Genomic DNA, 15014 nt, shown 5'->3' with positions numbered 1-15014 from the left:
AACCAGGCAGCCAGAGGGTGGGGGACCAGGTGTGCGACTCACCGCCTTCTGTTGCCTCTTCAGCTCGACACTGGCCTATAAAACTGTCCTGAAACGGTGCGGTGCAGGGGGACTGAAACTGCACTGCCGCGCTCGAGGCAGCACTCTTCTGTGCACTGACCCCTCTCCCAAACGGACTGCAGGCTGTTGCGTCTCATCAGGAGGTTTGCTACATGAATGTTTACCCCTTCAGCTTCATATTTACATGTATCTGTCCAAGTGATGGTGGACATAACTCACTACTCTTCCTGTTATGAATAAACAGAACTAGAAGCAGTGTAGAATAAGGGCACCTGCAATACATTTTGGAATGTGAAAATATGTAATATATATTATTTATAAAATTCTTTTATTCTTAATATAAAGGATAAAAACAATGGACCAAGAATAAATACATGTAGCTATAGAACAAAATGTGAAATGGAAGAACTTATCATTTAAGACATGCAGATTTAAAGACAGGTAACTTGATTTGGTAACTGTTACAACTGGCTGTAATGATACATTGCCTTTTATGCTTGTGATTTTAAATGTGGTCTGCACTACAAACAAACAATGCCTTGTAGGTTGCCCTGGACAAGGGGGCTGTGATAGACAATTCAATACCCTCTACTGTGCATAAATAAAGACCGGAAGATAGGTAAACAAACAGGTCTATCATCATAAATCTGGAGAATAAAGAATTCCATTGAAGCCACTGAGGCTTGAAGGCCTTTGTGCCCATAAACTGGGCCTTCCAAGCCTTCCACCTCCGCTTTATTGTGTGGGAAATGGGATTCTGTGCAGTTGGTATTGTGCTGTTAAGAGAAAGTTCACAGAACAAACAGAACAAAAGGGCTTTCCAGGCCAAAATTTCAGGAAATTCTGTGGAGGAACTTTACTCCTTTGGCTACATGTTTGGATGGACTGGAAACCACAGCTTTCAGGAGTGACAGATTCACTTAGCTCATGGCCATTTCAGTATTTCTGTGGGTTATTTTTGGGAACTAAAATCAGTCAATGTGATATTTACAAACCTTTCAGATAATCTGGCCAGTCTCCTAGACATTTCCAATGTAAATGTTTATGCCGAAAGCTGCATACTCGAATGCAGTTGTCAAACTAAGGATGTGACTTACGTCACTTCCCAAAACAACAGAAAACTACAATTAGCCTACCACAATTACAAAGTATATTTTATCCTAAAATGTTTATTTCCCAAAAATTTATACAGTAAACTGATGTCCAGACTAGTACATACACTGCATATGAACTGAGATTTCAGACTCTTTCTTATTAATTCAGAACCCATATTTAGTTGGTATTTTTTCAACAGCCAGGAAGCAGGCACTCAGCCAGGCAGGTGATAACATCAGAGTAAACTTGCACCACCTGCTGCACCACATGTGAAAGCAACAGCTCACACCAGGACAGCTGCTTTCATTAATAACCATGCGTGAAAATTCCCTCCGTCACTGCTTTTGAAAAGTTTTCATTGTAGTTACAGTCATCGGACATGTGACCCAGAAAGCTTCTGAAGTCACATGCAGGTGGCGCTTTCAGGATAAAAGGGGAGTTCCTTCAATGAGTAGCAGCTTCCAAAACCTTACAATGACTGTAATCCAACATAACTACATACTGTAGTTAAATGCAAGAACGAGCTACACAGCTTTTTATCACTGAAGTAGAACAACATGCGGAGTAGTCTACACCACATGTAAGAGACACCTACGGTTGGCTGATACTATGAGGAAATGAATCCTAGAAACAGGTACGATTGCATGTAGCAAGAATTTACGTTTACACATCTGCCCTGTCGAGCCCCCTGACTTAATGTGTAAGGTACGTACGCTCTTCCCCTGGCATTGACTTTCAGACACAACTACTTCATACTCGATGATAAAGAAATGATACACATCTCATTGGCACAACACTTACATATGTATACATGATGTACATGTATTACTATACACACTGACTCTATTGTAAAATAAACTGCGACAGTCTGAGATTGTCAACTAAGACAACAGCCATGGGAAGCATTCATCACCAAGCATGATCCAGAAATGCTGCTATATTTTTAAAATATGAAAGTATTTGTGGCTCTAAATGCCTTCCTCCACGTGATTATGAATAAGCATTATTCACAGACTCCTGCAAGGAAATGGACATGACGCACATTAAACTGAAGTCTATTTTCGAGGTCTGGACCATTAGTTATGAAAAAAGAAAAAATAAACCCACAAATAAGAAATAAACAACATACTCCCGGGCAGGGTTTTTTTTTTTTTATTTCAGACTACTGTGTATAATATTTCAAAATGAATGGTGTAATCCTTCAAAAACTATAAAGCATTTCAAATCAGGTACTTTCACACAGCAATGAGTGCTCATTATGTTAACCACACTTGGACTTCCGTTTGATCATACCTGCAGTCTAATCATGAATTTGTCTCCAATGTTGACCGCTTACAGAACCACAGCTCAGTCCTGAACCTGCCTTTCTGGCATGTTCGCCTCCAGAACATCCACATCAGTGACAGCTACAGTCTAGCGCTGACCCTCTCACCCTGTTTTCATTAAAGACAGCTACCTTCCAGGCCCCGATCCAGTCCCCCCGCCATGCTCTCCTCTGCTGTTTGCACATCACATCCCTGACCCACTCCCCTATTAGCAGGACGCTTTGGCCCTAGCCCTCCACTGTCCCCCTGTCCTCATCACTGGGGCAAGAGATGGACACTGACCTGTGGGCAGCTCCTCCACACCTGCCTGCACACCCGCCCCACTTTCTTCAGCCTCATGCTCAGTCTCTGTGTTGTAGATAAGTCGCCGGCTCGGTGTTCCACAGTGGCACCCGGCCTCTATTCGCCCGCCGATCTCCTTGTGGCCCCAGCCTTGGCTGGACTGCCTCTACATCCCTGCCTGGGAATTCCCTTCCGTCCCTCCCTCCCGCCCTGTGACGCTGGAACCCTGCTTCCTCTTTCCACTCCAGGCCAGTCACCAACACAGGCACATGAGCACTGGCCCTTAAAGACAGTCCCAGTGCCTGAGTGGAAGCCACAGCCTATCTCGTGGTGACAAATGCAGCTTGGAAAATGAAAGCACCTGGTGACTCCTGCCAGCTTTGTCAACCCCACCTATATTCAGAATGTAAACTAGGAGTGGCTTGTGTACTCCGAGAGAGGATGGGAGCCAATCTGTTTGTGCATAGGGGAGGTTCAATCTTTGCTGTTGAGGCTGTTGCTGTCAGAGAGTGGAAAGGAGGAAGCCCCTGTTATGAGTGCAGCAGGTTATCTTAGGCCTTTACCTAACACCAACCACTGAATGGCCAGCCCAAATTGTTCCTCTGTCGCTGAGGAGACACGTTGGAACTGACTGAGCTTGCCATGTTTGCCATCTCCTGTGTCCTACCCCTTTAAATCTGCTGACTGGAGCACCGCCACATGCCTTGACTGCATGCTGCCTGATAAATATGTCACCGCTTGCCTTGGGGCTTTCAGGACATGGGTTTTCAAGATTAACTGTGAAAATCCCTGGCAAGATGTCCACTTCCGCAGAAACACTGAAATAATTCTCATGTAATTCTCGTGTCTTGTAAATAAGTGAGGGGAAATTCATCAAGAAGGTGCTTTCCTAAGAGACACAGACTATTTTACAGGAAGAGTGAAAAAGAGTGGGCTGTATAAAAAATATTCTTTGCGAGCATAAGATATGGGAGCTATGCATTGTATGTATCAGATCCCACAGAGTCCCACAGAGTTACATGTCCTGAGAGCTTGACGGTAATTTCAAGTAAACAATGCATGCCATCCTCAATCTCGGAGACATGACAATAAGTCCAGACAAGGATTATCATTAGAGAGCAAACCACAGCATGGGGCAGATGATGGTCAGCTGTTTTGAGCCATTTCTGCTGCCTCAAGAAATGAGACAGAAATCAAAGCATTATGATTTGCAACAGATGTTACTTTTTTGTGTGAGCCATTATTTATGCCACAGAGTTCAGACTGCTCATCTGAGAACCCCAACAAAACACTTCAACCATTCTATATTTCTGTCACAATCATCACTGTGTCATGAACCACACCATGTATTATTTATTTGCCCAGCAAATGCTCTTATCCAAGAAAACTTCTGCAGCTGACAGTATATTTTAGCTACTGGCAAGGCTGGGTATGTACTGAGGCGATTCACACAAAGACCTTTCCCTGAGTGTACCACAGCAGAGGCAGACTTGGATTTACAATATGCAAACTTCAGGTTAAACAAACCCCCACCATCAGCGCACTACACTGCCAGTCCATTAGAATTATTACATTATTAATAGCTATGCTTGTGACAAATGGTGCCCAGGATAAATGGGGGTGAAGCTGAGAAAGCTTAATGAATTGCTCCCTAGGTCTGCCTGTGTGCAGCTTGATTGAGGGACCCAGCAGCTTACCTGGCCGCCGAGCTGCTTCATAAGCGGCTGCAGCTCGCTGAACAGGTCATATCCTTGGTGGAAGAAGGTCAGGTGGGCGTACATGAAGGACAGCATCTGAAAAGAGAGCGGCGCATTTCAGAGTCAGGTGACACATGCCTCTGCAGAACCGCCCAAGCCCGAACACCAGGCAACCCAAACCCCAAAATGCATCTTGCAATGCATTTTCTCTCTCACCTACCGATTTGAGGATTTCAGATCTTCTCTTGGATTGCAGGACATTGATCTGAGGGAAGACATCAAGTGTTCGGGTGAATGACTGTGAGATAGTGCCTGTCCATCTCATTATGGTTTCACGGATCACAGCTCCTACTTTTCTCCACCTGTGATACTGGAATTAGTTGTGATGTTTTGTGCTGCTCCGTTGAACAACATTTTGATAGTCCCCACAAGCCCAATGACAAAAAAAAAAAAACAAAAAATCCCAATGAGCTCTAGTTTTCATTCTCTACTGTATGATTAAAGCAAATTAAGGAGTTGTTTATTTCCTAATATTGACATCAATTGGTAGCTGAAAAGGAACAATATCTTGTTTTTGAAATTTTGGTAACATCCATCGTTAGTAAGACATGTTACAACAATATTAAAATGTGTTTACACAGGACTTCTGTGGCTCCCTCAAACAACAAAAGCATGTTATTAGGGTCATGAAAAGAGTATGTCCTTTTTTGCTAGCTTGTGTTGTGTTAGGCTAAACTAAAAACATTCCTGAAAATAAGTTTATACTGTCAAAACCCAACATTTACTAGAGACTTTCTACATTAAACTCAGAAGCACAAATTATAACAATGAATTCTGCTTTCATAAATCTCCTGCATTATGTACACAAACTGCAATTGTACAAAGCATTGTACATAATAGGTACACATTAGGCTCCACCACTCAGGAAATGCAAGTCCCTTCTCTGTCCACCAGAGGGCAAAAATATCCTACTCTTCTACAAAACCATAAACATGCTAAGTTCATGTTGTGATTATTGAGTAACTCTGCTGTATAACAGAGGACAACAAATTTGTTAAACTTTATGCAACGTGAGTTAATGATCACGCCTCCACTTTTATATGGTCATGGTACCACTATACAGCACGCAGCCTTATTTGCCAATCAGTGTGAATCAGATTCTTCACTGAGTACATTAATTGTGTTTAGCCTCACTGTATAATTTTAGTTATTTCTGAAACACAGCCCATGGCTACACTGGAAAAGGGCAGATAAAACAATTTTCTGAAACCACTTATGACACTCAGAGGTCAAGTGAGTTCGAAGAAAAACCCATTGCCATGACTGACTCTCTCCACCAGCTGCATTCTCTTTACCATGCTGTAACCATAGGCGGAGTTTGACATTTGCGCTGGGGGGGGGGGCATTTTTTAAGTGACGTCAGTACACAGTCTAACTATTGCGTGGCGTGTTACGCATATACATACAGTAACAGAAGACAGTAGTGCCAAGCTTGCCATAAAGCCAAACAACACCAACCACTTTGTACTATATCACACATAGACTTATATAGTGTATTTGTCTTTCACAGAGCGCACAACTGAAGTGCACTGGCAACCATAAAGTTAAAGTCTGTTAAAACTGAAATATCAATTTAGTGTACACATGAACTAATTTTGAAACTAAATTTCAAAACTAAACTTTCTGAACTAAATGGAAAACTACGAAATATGCATACTCACTCATATCCAACTTACAGTGCGCACATATGCACACAATTAGAAAATGCTCAGCAACAGTGTCGCCTGCTGTTACAGTAGGCTTGTAAAATATATATGAAATAACCAGTGTCCTCGCCGAATCACTGAATGCACAAAAGAGAGGGAACTCGCATCTAACGTCGCACGTCACAACCAGGGTCGGGGGAAGACAGGAATATGCCGCCCCCTACGTTAAAATTTCTAAGAGAAAGAAATGCCAATTTATCACATATTGACCCTTCTTTTTGACTTAAGACAGGTGTAATGAATTAATACCGTTGACTCACCATTTAAAAAAGGACCTTTCTTGCTTTGGCTGCTGCGAACTCTTCAATTATCTTGGAGTAATCCAATTTGCAACAGGTTTGGTGCTCAATTGAAATTTCGGCCAATCCATTCAAATGATCTTGTGACAGATAGCTGTCGATTGCAGATAGCTCTTTAGCTTGTGAAAAACTCCTCTCTCCTGATGCCACGGTTAACGACACAGTTAACAATAAGCGCAGGGCAATGCTAAGATTTGGATACAAATCCAAAACATTTTCCCAGTAGATGTACCTAAGCATGTCAATGGGTGAATTGCACACATCGCTGGGATAGCTCTTGACAGCTGTTTTTATCTCGAAGCTCAGAGCCATCTCGATGCATCTGCATCAATGTCCCCAATTTCCCGTTGCAGATCAACACCTTCCTCGTCACCGGCCTTCATCTTTCCATCCCTCTGCTCTTTATAATCTGAAGCTAGGCTAGTCACTGCTGCCCTAGAACTAGCTAGACTAAGGTTAGCTTCTTGAGCAGCATCGGAACCTTTCGAGGAAAAGTCTGTTAATTTTGGACAGCTTTCCAAGCTTTTCCACTTTGCCTGTGCACGCCTTCTATATTCAGCACCACTAGGCTTGGAACCTCTCATTGTGATGAACGTTACCACTGCTCAGAGTATGAAAATATTCATAAAATTCCCCGCTCTTGGCAAAGCCATCAATGATCGTGCTCTTAATTTTTGCAAAGCTCATCATGGTACGGCGCCCCCTATTGGTCTGGAGCCCTGGGCAATTGCCCAGTTTGCCCTGCGCTTCCGCCGGCCCTGGTCACAACGTGCCATGTCACATGACATGAGTGCTCAAAAATGAATTTATTACAAACCCAAACATAATAGAATTCAGATTTATTTCTCACAATCATTTTATTTTTCAGCATTACTTAAAATAAATATATAAGAAATATTTTTATTGGACCTATTTTAGACTCAATGTAGAGACATATTTCAGACGCTAGGGGGGGGCAATGTCCCCCCGCCTCCCCACAAACTCCACGTATGTCTGTAACGCTTATCAGCAATGCTTTCCAAAACAGGTTCAACCCTTAAAGGAAAAGCAACAAAGGTCTTGTGTCAAACTAACTTCATTTCACAAAATAATTAGTTACTGAATAACCCTCTTCATCTCTGGGATTAACTCAATTTGGTTATATTCGGTCTCCTTGTTTCATTTTAAAAAAGAACAGCTGTAACCTAAGCAACAAGGAAACGTAACACATCTCACACAACTAAGGAGCTAGTAGGCTGTGAGTGGAGGTTAAACAGAAACATTCAGGTGGTCTTGCAAATGTCAGACGAGGTTCCAGTATGAGTCTACCACTTCCCGACAATGAATGACACGTTTTTACCCTCCACACTCTCCATGGATGCATGAAAGGTAGGTAGGTGTGTGTGTGTGTGTGTGTGTGGCTTGGTGTGGCCAGGCAACGCTCTCAGACCTGCAGCACGTAGTCCAGGACAATGTGACGGAAGCACTTGCGCGTGGCCGTCAGGATGTTGGTGGCCTCCTCCACCTCGTGCTGCTTGTTGCGTGGTGCCTGGGCGTTCTTTGCCAGCGCCGCCTCCTTCTCCTCGCTCACCTTGTCAAACTGCTTCTTTGACTCCTTGAACTTGCGCAGGTCCCTGGAGGAGGACAGAAGCATCAATGTGGTTAGAGTGTCACTCTCCTCGTGCCCGCCAGAAGCAGTAGAGTGTGGACACACTACTGTAATGCAGGAGCTGCTACAACCTTTGTGCACATATTGGGCACATTTTTTATGTCCCAGGCAGTGTGCTCAAGCAGACAAAAAATTCTTTGAACTAGTGAAGATAGCAGGTATAACTGATCTGTACCACAGCACCAGTCTGTACCAGAGCATGTGCTGTTAAACACTTTGACGACCACCACCACAGTGTACACTCTGACACACAGCCAGTCTGTACCACAGTGTATGCTCTGACATACAGCCAGTCTGGTCCACAGTGTATGCTCTGACATACAGCCAGTCTGTACCACAGTGTATGCTCTGACACACAGCCAGTCTGTACCACAGTGTACACTCTGTGACACACAGCCAGTCTGTACCACAGTGTATGCTCTGACACACAGCCAGTCTGTACCACAGTGTACACTCTGTGACACACAGCCAGTCTGTACCACAGTGTATGCTCTGACATACAGCCAGTCTGTACCACAGTGTACACTCTGTGACACACAGCCAGTCTGTACCACAGTGTATGCTCTGACATACAGCCAGTCTGTACCACAGTGTACACTCTGTGACACACAGCCAGTCTGTACCACAGTGTATGCTCTGACACACAGCCAGTCTGTACCACAGTGTATGCTCTGACACACAGCCAGTCTGTACCACAGTGTACGCTCTGTGACACACAGCCAGTCTGTACCACAGTGTACGCTCTGTGACACACAGCCAGTCTGTACCACAGTGTAAGCTTTGACACACAGTCTGTGCAGCTTCATGATAAACCACACTGAGAATTTGCCAAGATCTGTCTTTTCTGGGTCAGTGTGCTAAGGGTTGCATTTAGCAACTTGTTTTGAACAATCTACTGGGCTGACTGTAGAGCACGACAGCAGGAGGGAAAACATGGGCTTCATGTAAAACATTTTGGAACTGTGCATTCATCGAAATACTTACTCCTTCATAAATGTTTGAAGTTGTGACTTGATCGATCTCTGGGCTTGATCAAATAAGATCTGAGAAAGAGGAACAAGTCTTGTGAGCAACTTGCATCATAATACCAGTTAAGGTCTTAACACAAGTAACTCCAAAAGTAAGTACAGACAACCATGAAACTACAAAAAATGAGACATACAAAAATATAACTCAGAGAAAACTATAACTAAAACTATAACTGGTTCATGTAACAGATTACACAATAACAATAAAGCCTATACAATTTCAAATAAATACAACTAAAAAAAAAAGAGGTCAGTTTTGTTGGATGATGCGATCTGAACAACAGATGCTTGGCTTTAAAATGCATGCCTTTACGCTTGACAAAGGAAAAACAGTCTCCAAAATTCAGCTTTTAATAGCAAAACCAATGCTGAGCAGACTACAGGCAAGGCAGTTTGTATGCCCCATAAGCATAATGAACAGCATCTGCCCTATGACTAAGGAGCATGTGCTCCACCACACTCAAAGCACTTTTACCGTAAATCAGGGGATGGAAGCGTGTCCAAGTGAAGCCACTGACTGTTAGTCACAGTTCTCTTCTATAGAGCCCGCATTTTCCTAACTTTGAAGTTGACTTCGGGACAGAGCAACAATGCCTTGTAAGTCCTCAAGCATGCTAATACCAGCGTACTCCACTAACCACTTACAAGTCTGGTAAGTGGAGTACGCTGCAATAGAGTACTGCAGCAGAGAATTACGATCATCTTTCTAGATATTCAGTTAAGTGTCTTCCATTTTGAAAGCTTGGCAAGATTTAACCTAAATTACTGAAAAAATACCTCTGCATTTGCTTCATCTTTTCTAATATCTTTGGCTTTCAGCCCCTTGGTACCTTCCATTATAACAAGCTTAAAGAAACAATTGTCCACAGGGCTACCCTTGGCTCCCTGATGCTCTATTCAGATCTACAGAGGCTCACTCAGACCACATCAGATGAGCACAGATCAGCCTCCTGCGGACCTGACAGCAGATACTGTTCCTGTTAAGAGGATTTGTGTTGGCCAGTGTCTTGGGAACTGACAAAGGCAAGCTTAGGAGGACACCAAGAATCATCAGTGGTGCCTGTGTCAATCCCTCCAAAAGCCTCATGGCAACGCTGAGAATACACTCTGACTGCCTGCCTCCCTCCGTGCAATCCTTTAAGATCCCTTCTGCCGAATGGATGAAGATGAAAATTCAGCCGGGCCACTTACTGAGTGATAGTTTATCATCTCCTGGAGGCTCTCTGCAAACTTCGTCAAACTGGACTGCAGAGAAGAGAAAACAACACTTACAGAGTGAGAAACCCAAAACCATGCAGTGCTCCCACCGGCTGCCTTCTGTAAACATTTGGTTGGGGAAAGAAACATCTCAGCAACACACTCAGTCACATGCAACAAGCGTTTTTCAGTCAGCACTGGTGTGCGTTTGGTACACCTTACTACACTGAGGTGTGGCTCCAGTATGTGAATGATGTGCAAAAGCCTGACATTAAATGACTGAAATTCAGTAACTGAACCCAACTGTTTTTACAACTAAAAGCCATATGTACTGTTACATGCTGGAAGAGGCAAAAATGCAGACACAGAAATGCAACCATCTAGCATTGAAGTAACAAAAATAATTTGAAAGGACTACATTTATAGCACACGGGAGCGCTATATCTTTCCTAATTTTACTCAACTTGCATCAGCTTTTTTCAGCAATTTATAGCTTTTTTGAAATGATTTGTTACTTGTTTTTTGAGATTGCAAAGTTAAGCCTGTCAGTGAACCTTACTCTGATGAATATTGCCATTGTTACTGCACAGACGTTTAGCATCACAATGGTGCTTTCTGGGAAAATTCCTTTGCTGTTGCATACTTTCTAAATATGGACAGAGTGCGTGCCCATGGGAGGGCTCGCAAAGGAAACGCACTAAGAAGGACAGGGACACAGGCTTTGTTTTGGCCAATACGTGTGAGAAAACACATCAGTGCTACACCACTGGGAGAGACTGGACAGCGTCTGTGACCGTGTTGCATTCAAACACCACGGTAATGGCTTTCTCCCACTCGGTAAACCCTCACAGCCGTGTTTACCTCGATGACCTCGTCTTTGGGGGACTGCTGAGCCAACTCGCGGATTCCGTTTACGAACTGCTTGTTGGCCGCGTTGTACGCCTTCCCAGCGTCTATCATGCCGATACACAGCTTCACCAGCTGGAGAGGAGAAAGAAAGAAGTGAGAGAGGTGAAACATAGTCTGGGCTGGTGTTTCTATTTACAGCACTAGCATGCAGACACGACTGAGGACAGACAACATTATGTTGTTTTCCACCGCTCCCATTCTACCATTCACGTTAGTCAGAACACATCAATAACCAGAAAACAGCACATCAAAAACTGACTTACACACACACACACACACACACACACACACACACACACACACAGATTTACCTTTAACCTCTCTTATTCTCTTGCCAACACATGTTGAGAACTACATATGTTTACTTGTGTGTTTGTGAAATGTACAAAAGCTAAGGGATAAGTAATGGGGATTTGCTGGTCAAAGGGGACCAGGACAAAGGCTGCTTCAAAAATATGCTCCTCAGAAGAAAAGCCCAATACTGCAGAGCATTTACGGCTACCTATGTCTGGTTTAAAAATGTTTAATACTTTTCAGATCCAAGGGAAAAGGAACAAAAATGCTGCATTCCTTCATACTTTTAACCACAGGTATAGAAGATTTCTTTCAGTCATGTGGCAGTTTGGGGTTAAGTCTGGACTGTGGAGAGAACTGTTACTTCATGATTGCTCTCCTCTTCAGCTCCGCCCCCATCCTCACAATGACCTCAAATAGTTGAGGATTAAATGATTAAATTAAAATGAACTGGATGAATGATGGTTGCTTTGGGATATGCGTGCTTAGTGTACCTTAATTTACCAGCTATTGCACTGTTTCCCTTTCATTAGGAAATTAGACCATCAATAATTTTAAAGGCAAAGGCAAAGGCAAAACCACTGACGATCAGGAACATCTGACTATAATGCCAGTCCGTATTTTCATCCGCTGTTTATTTACCTTATTTTGGTGTAGAACTTGCTTTGCAAGACTCAGTACTGGTGTAATAAAACCTATATTTTCTTTGAATTTTGCCTGTAATCCTGATCTGTACCTCTGCATTTTCTCAGTGTAAGATCAACCAAATCCTCAATTCCAATCTACTCAGAGAGCAAGAAAGGATATACATATATATCCATCTGCCACACAACTAGGAAGTGACAACATCATTCACTCGTGACAGCCGTGAGTCACCCAGCCACAGGACGCAGGGTGTAACCTCTTAAACAATGAGTTGCCGTTCCAATCAGAGCGCAACAGGAACCAGAGGTTGAACTCCACTCTGATCCCCCTCTTGCTACTCCTGTCAGCACAAATGATCTTTGTACAGTGGAGTGAGGAGATTAGTGGTGTCTTTGCTCTCTGATTAAAGATTAAAGATCAGTGTTGCTGAACAGAGTGGGGAATAAGGGCTTAATGCATTACAGCTTCACCATTGCAGTTATAGTCCTCTCCCCCAAACCCTGCCCCCTCCCAGGCACTTACCTTGTCCAGCTTGGACTCTAGCTCGCAAACATCACCCTCCACTTCCTCTATCGTGGCCCTGCAGCGAGAAAGACCACAAGCACCATTACTGTTAGAGAACAGAATGGCCTCATTTCCAAGCAGTTCACGAAGCACTTCAGACAGGGTGGCTGTGTTTTTATCATTGCCACCTTTCACAATAACAAATTAAATTGCTCCAGATCTGAGGCTCAACTGAATGCCTCCATTACCTTCATGGCCAGGAATGGAAAAACGGGCGGGAAAGGGACACATGTGCGTGTACACACCCGTAACCCCAGGTGCACATCTTAGATCCCCGACTGAGAAAGGCCAGATAGAGAAATGCCAATTTCAAGAGTCTAATTGCTGGCATTTTCTTAACAAAAGTGCCCAAGGTCAGTTTAGGTGTTTTTTTCTTTTCAGGAACCACACCCTAAGCAACACTTTGCTACAACAAAGGAACCAGCACATGGGAGTCAGTGTCCATAAATCTCCTTCACACAAACAATACAGAGGAGACATGACAACTGACAACCAGCATCCAGCTGTGTATGTACCACCTCTCCCACCATCAGGGACAGAAGGGTTCAGAACCAGCAGGACAAAGCTGATAAGACTGCACGTAATGTCAACATTAAGACAAAAATGACCCAATATGGAGGCTCTCCCATTTTATTGAAAACCACTTGCCTTAGATTTTTAGGTTCAATGAACAGCTCTTGTTCTCACAACCTACACAATGTCCACATATGTCACTTTTATGACAGTGAAATGAGTGTGGACCAACGTTAGCTGAAGAAGAGCACACTCTAAATCTGATCGCAAACTGCACTTCAATTTCCATGACTTCCATTTCCTTTAATTATATTTACATACAATATGGACACCAGATAACACAGGTACAGTTAAAGACAAGGACTTAAGGGATTGATTTTTCTTTTAATCACCTCTGTGGAACACATGGATTTTTTCTTTATCACCTCTTTGAAAAGAAATAAAAATAAACTGATATTTAGCTTTGAAGTCCAAGGTCAGTCAGGATATAATTAGGGAGGTCGCTGGAAGAACATATCTGCTGATAACACCTATTTGCATTCTTTTCTGCACAAATGCAAAAAATAGCAATGATAAAATGGGGGGAAAAAAATGTTTAAAATGTATTGAAGCTGAGCTGATATGGGCTTCACAGAGTCTTGCAAGTCATGCCAACCTTGTTATTGAGTTCTTAAAAATAAAAGAAATCTCTAACAGCAGCAGTAGCAGATACAATACAGCATAATGCTCAGTGCTGTACTGAAATGGCCTTCTAGTGGGTAAGGCAGATATGTCCTGATCAGCACAGAGGGGTGAGTGGAAAAGTGAGAGGCATTAAGTTTCCGTCGAAGTGTAGATTCCTGACATTGCCATCCTATAAATGCCCCATGTTTACTGACACTGTGATGACAGGTCCTCTTGTTCACCTCTACATTTACATTTATTCATTTGGCAGATGCTTTTATCCAAAGCGACTTACAAGTGAGTACAACACAAGCAAACGACCATATAAGGAGTCAACAATATTAGAAGCTGTTCCAAGTTGCAATAGTTGGCCAGACAAGGTACAAGCTAGCTAGTAGAGATACATGTGCATGAAATCATAGATTTGAAATTTTTTAAGGAAAACAAAAATTAAGACATAAGAAAGTGCTTTAGGTGGTAGTGTTTCTCTGACCTATTGTCTCCTTATTCACATTTCCAAGTGCTATACACACGGAAAGCAACTGCACTTGTCAAGGACCGAAATTGCTGAACAGGGTTAAAAGTAGAAGTGGGAAGACGTTGTATGATTCAGATCCTTGACAGTTCATCCCGCTTATTCTGTAAGAGTGTCAACTGTGAGTCAAAGATTCCTCTGACCACAAGCAGTTACTCTCACAGCCAACTGTCTGCTTTAGTAGATGAAAATGTCAGCAGCTAGACATGTGCATCAGAGTACAGTCTCACTCCCCTGGCCCAAATGCACTGCCTTGAAAGCAATTATATGCTTTGACAATTTAAGAGTAAATACCACTCTGAAAGAGATAACCACTAGCTAAGCAGTTACAGAGATGTGAGAGTCTGACTGAAATGTAAGAGGAAGCTGCACAGATAGAAAAGATAACTTTATTGTCCCCCTGGGGAAAATGTGTTCTGTGGCACAACCAGGAGTACAACAGTGCAAAACAGACATCAACAATCAATAACCATGATAAGGAAATCAATACTTAA

At 42.9% G+C, this 15014-nt stretch overlaps 1 protein-coding gene across 5 annotated transcripts in view; it reads right to left on the bottom strand.

Annotated features, from left to right (window-relative positions):
- LOC118769189 (arf-GAP with coiled-coil, ANK repeat and PH domain-containing protein 2-like) overlaps positions 1 to 15014 on the bottom strand; it is a 46910-nt gene that overhangs the window by 17298 nt on the left and 14598 nt on the right. For all 5 annotated transcript variants that reach the window (XM_036516220.1, XM_036516245.1, XM_036516227.1 and 2 more), the window contains exons 2-8: positions 12768 to 12825; positions 11259 to 11378; positions 10392 to 10445; positions 9157 to 9215; positions 7954 to 8137; positions 4680 to 4724; positions 4460 to 4555 (exon numbers count right to left, since the gene is read on the bottom strand). In XM_036516220.1, coding sequence (XP_036372113.1) covers positions 4460 to 4555; positions 4680 to 4724; positions 7954 to 8137; positions 9157 to 9215; positions 10392 to 10445; positions 11259 to 11378; positions 12768 to 12825 — 616 coding nt within the window. The remainder of the gene's footprint in view (positions 1 to 4459; positions 4556 to 4679; positions 4725 to 7953; positions 8138 to 9156; positions 9216 to 10391; positions 10446 to 11258; positions 11379 to 12767; positions 12826 to 15014) is intronic.

The sequence above is a fragment of the Megalops cyprinoides genome, chromosome 2, assembly GCF_013368585.1.
Source record: "Megalops cyprinoides isolate fMegCyp1 chromosome 2, fMegCyp1.pri, whole genome shotgun sequence".
In the NCBI taxonomy this organism is placed as follows: domain Eukaryota; kingdom Metazoa; phylum Chordata; class Actinopteri; order Elopiformes; family Megalopidae; genus Megalops; species Megalops cyprinoides.
The sequence above is the reverse complement of the archived record's forward strand: the minus strand, read 5'-3'. Positions and strand labels throughout refer to the sequence as shown.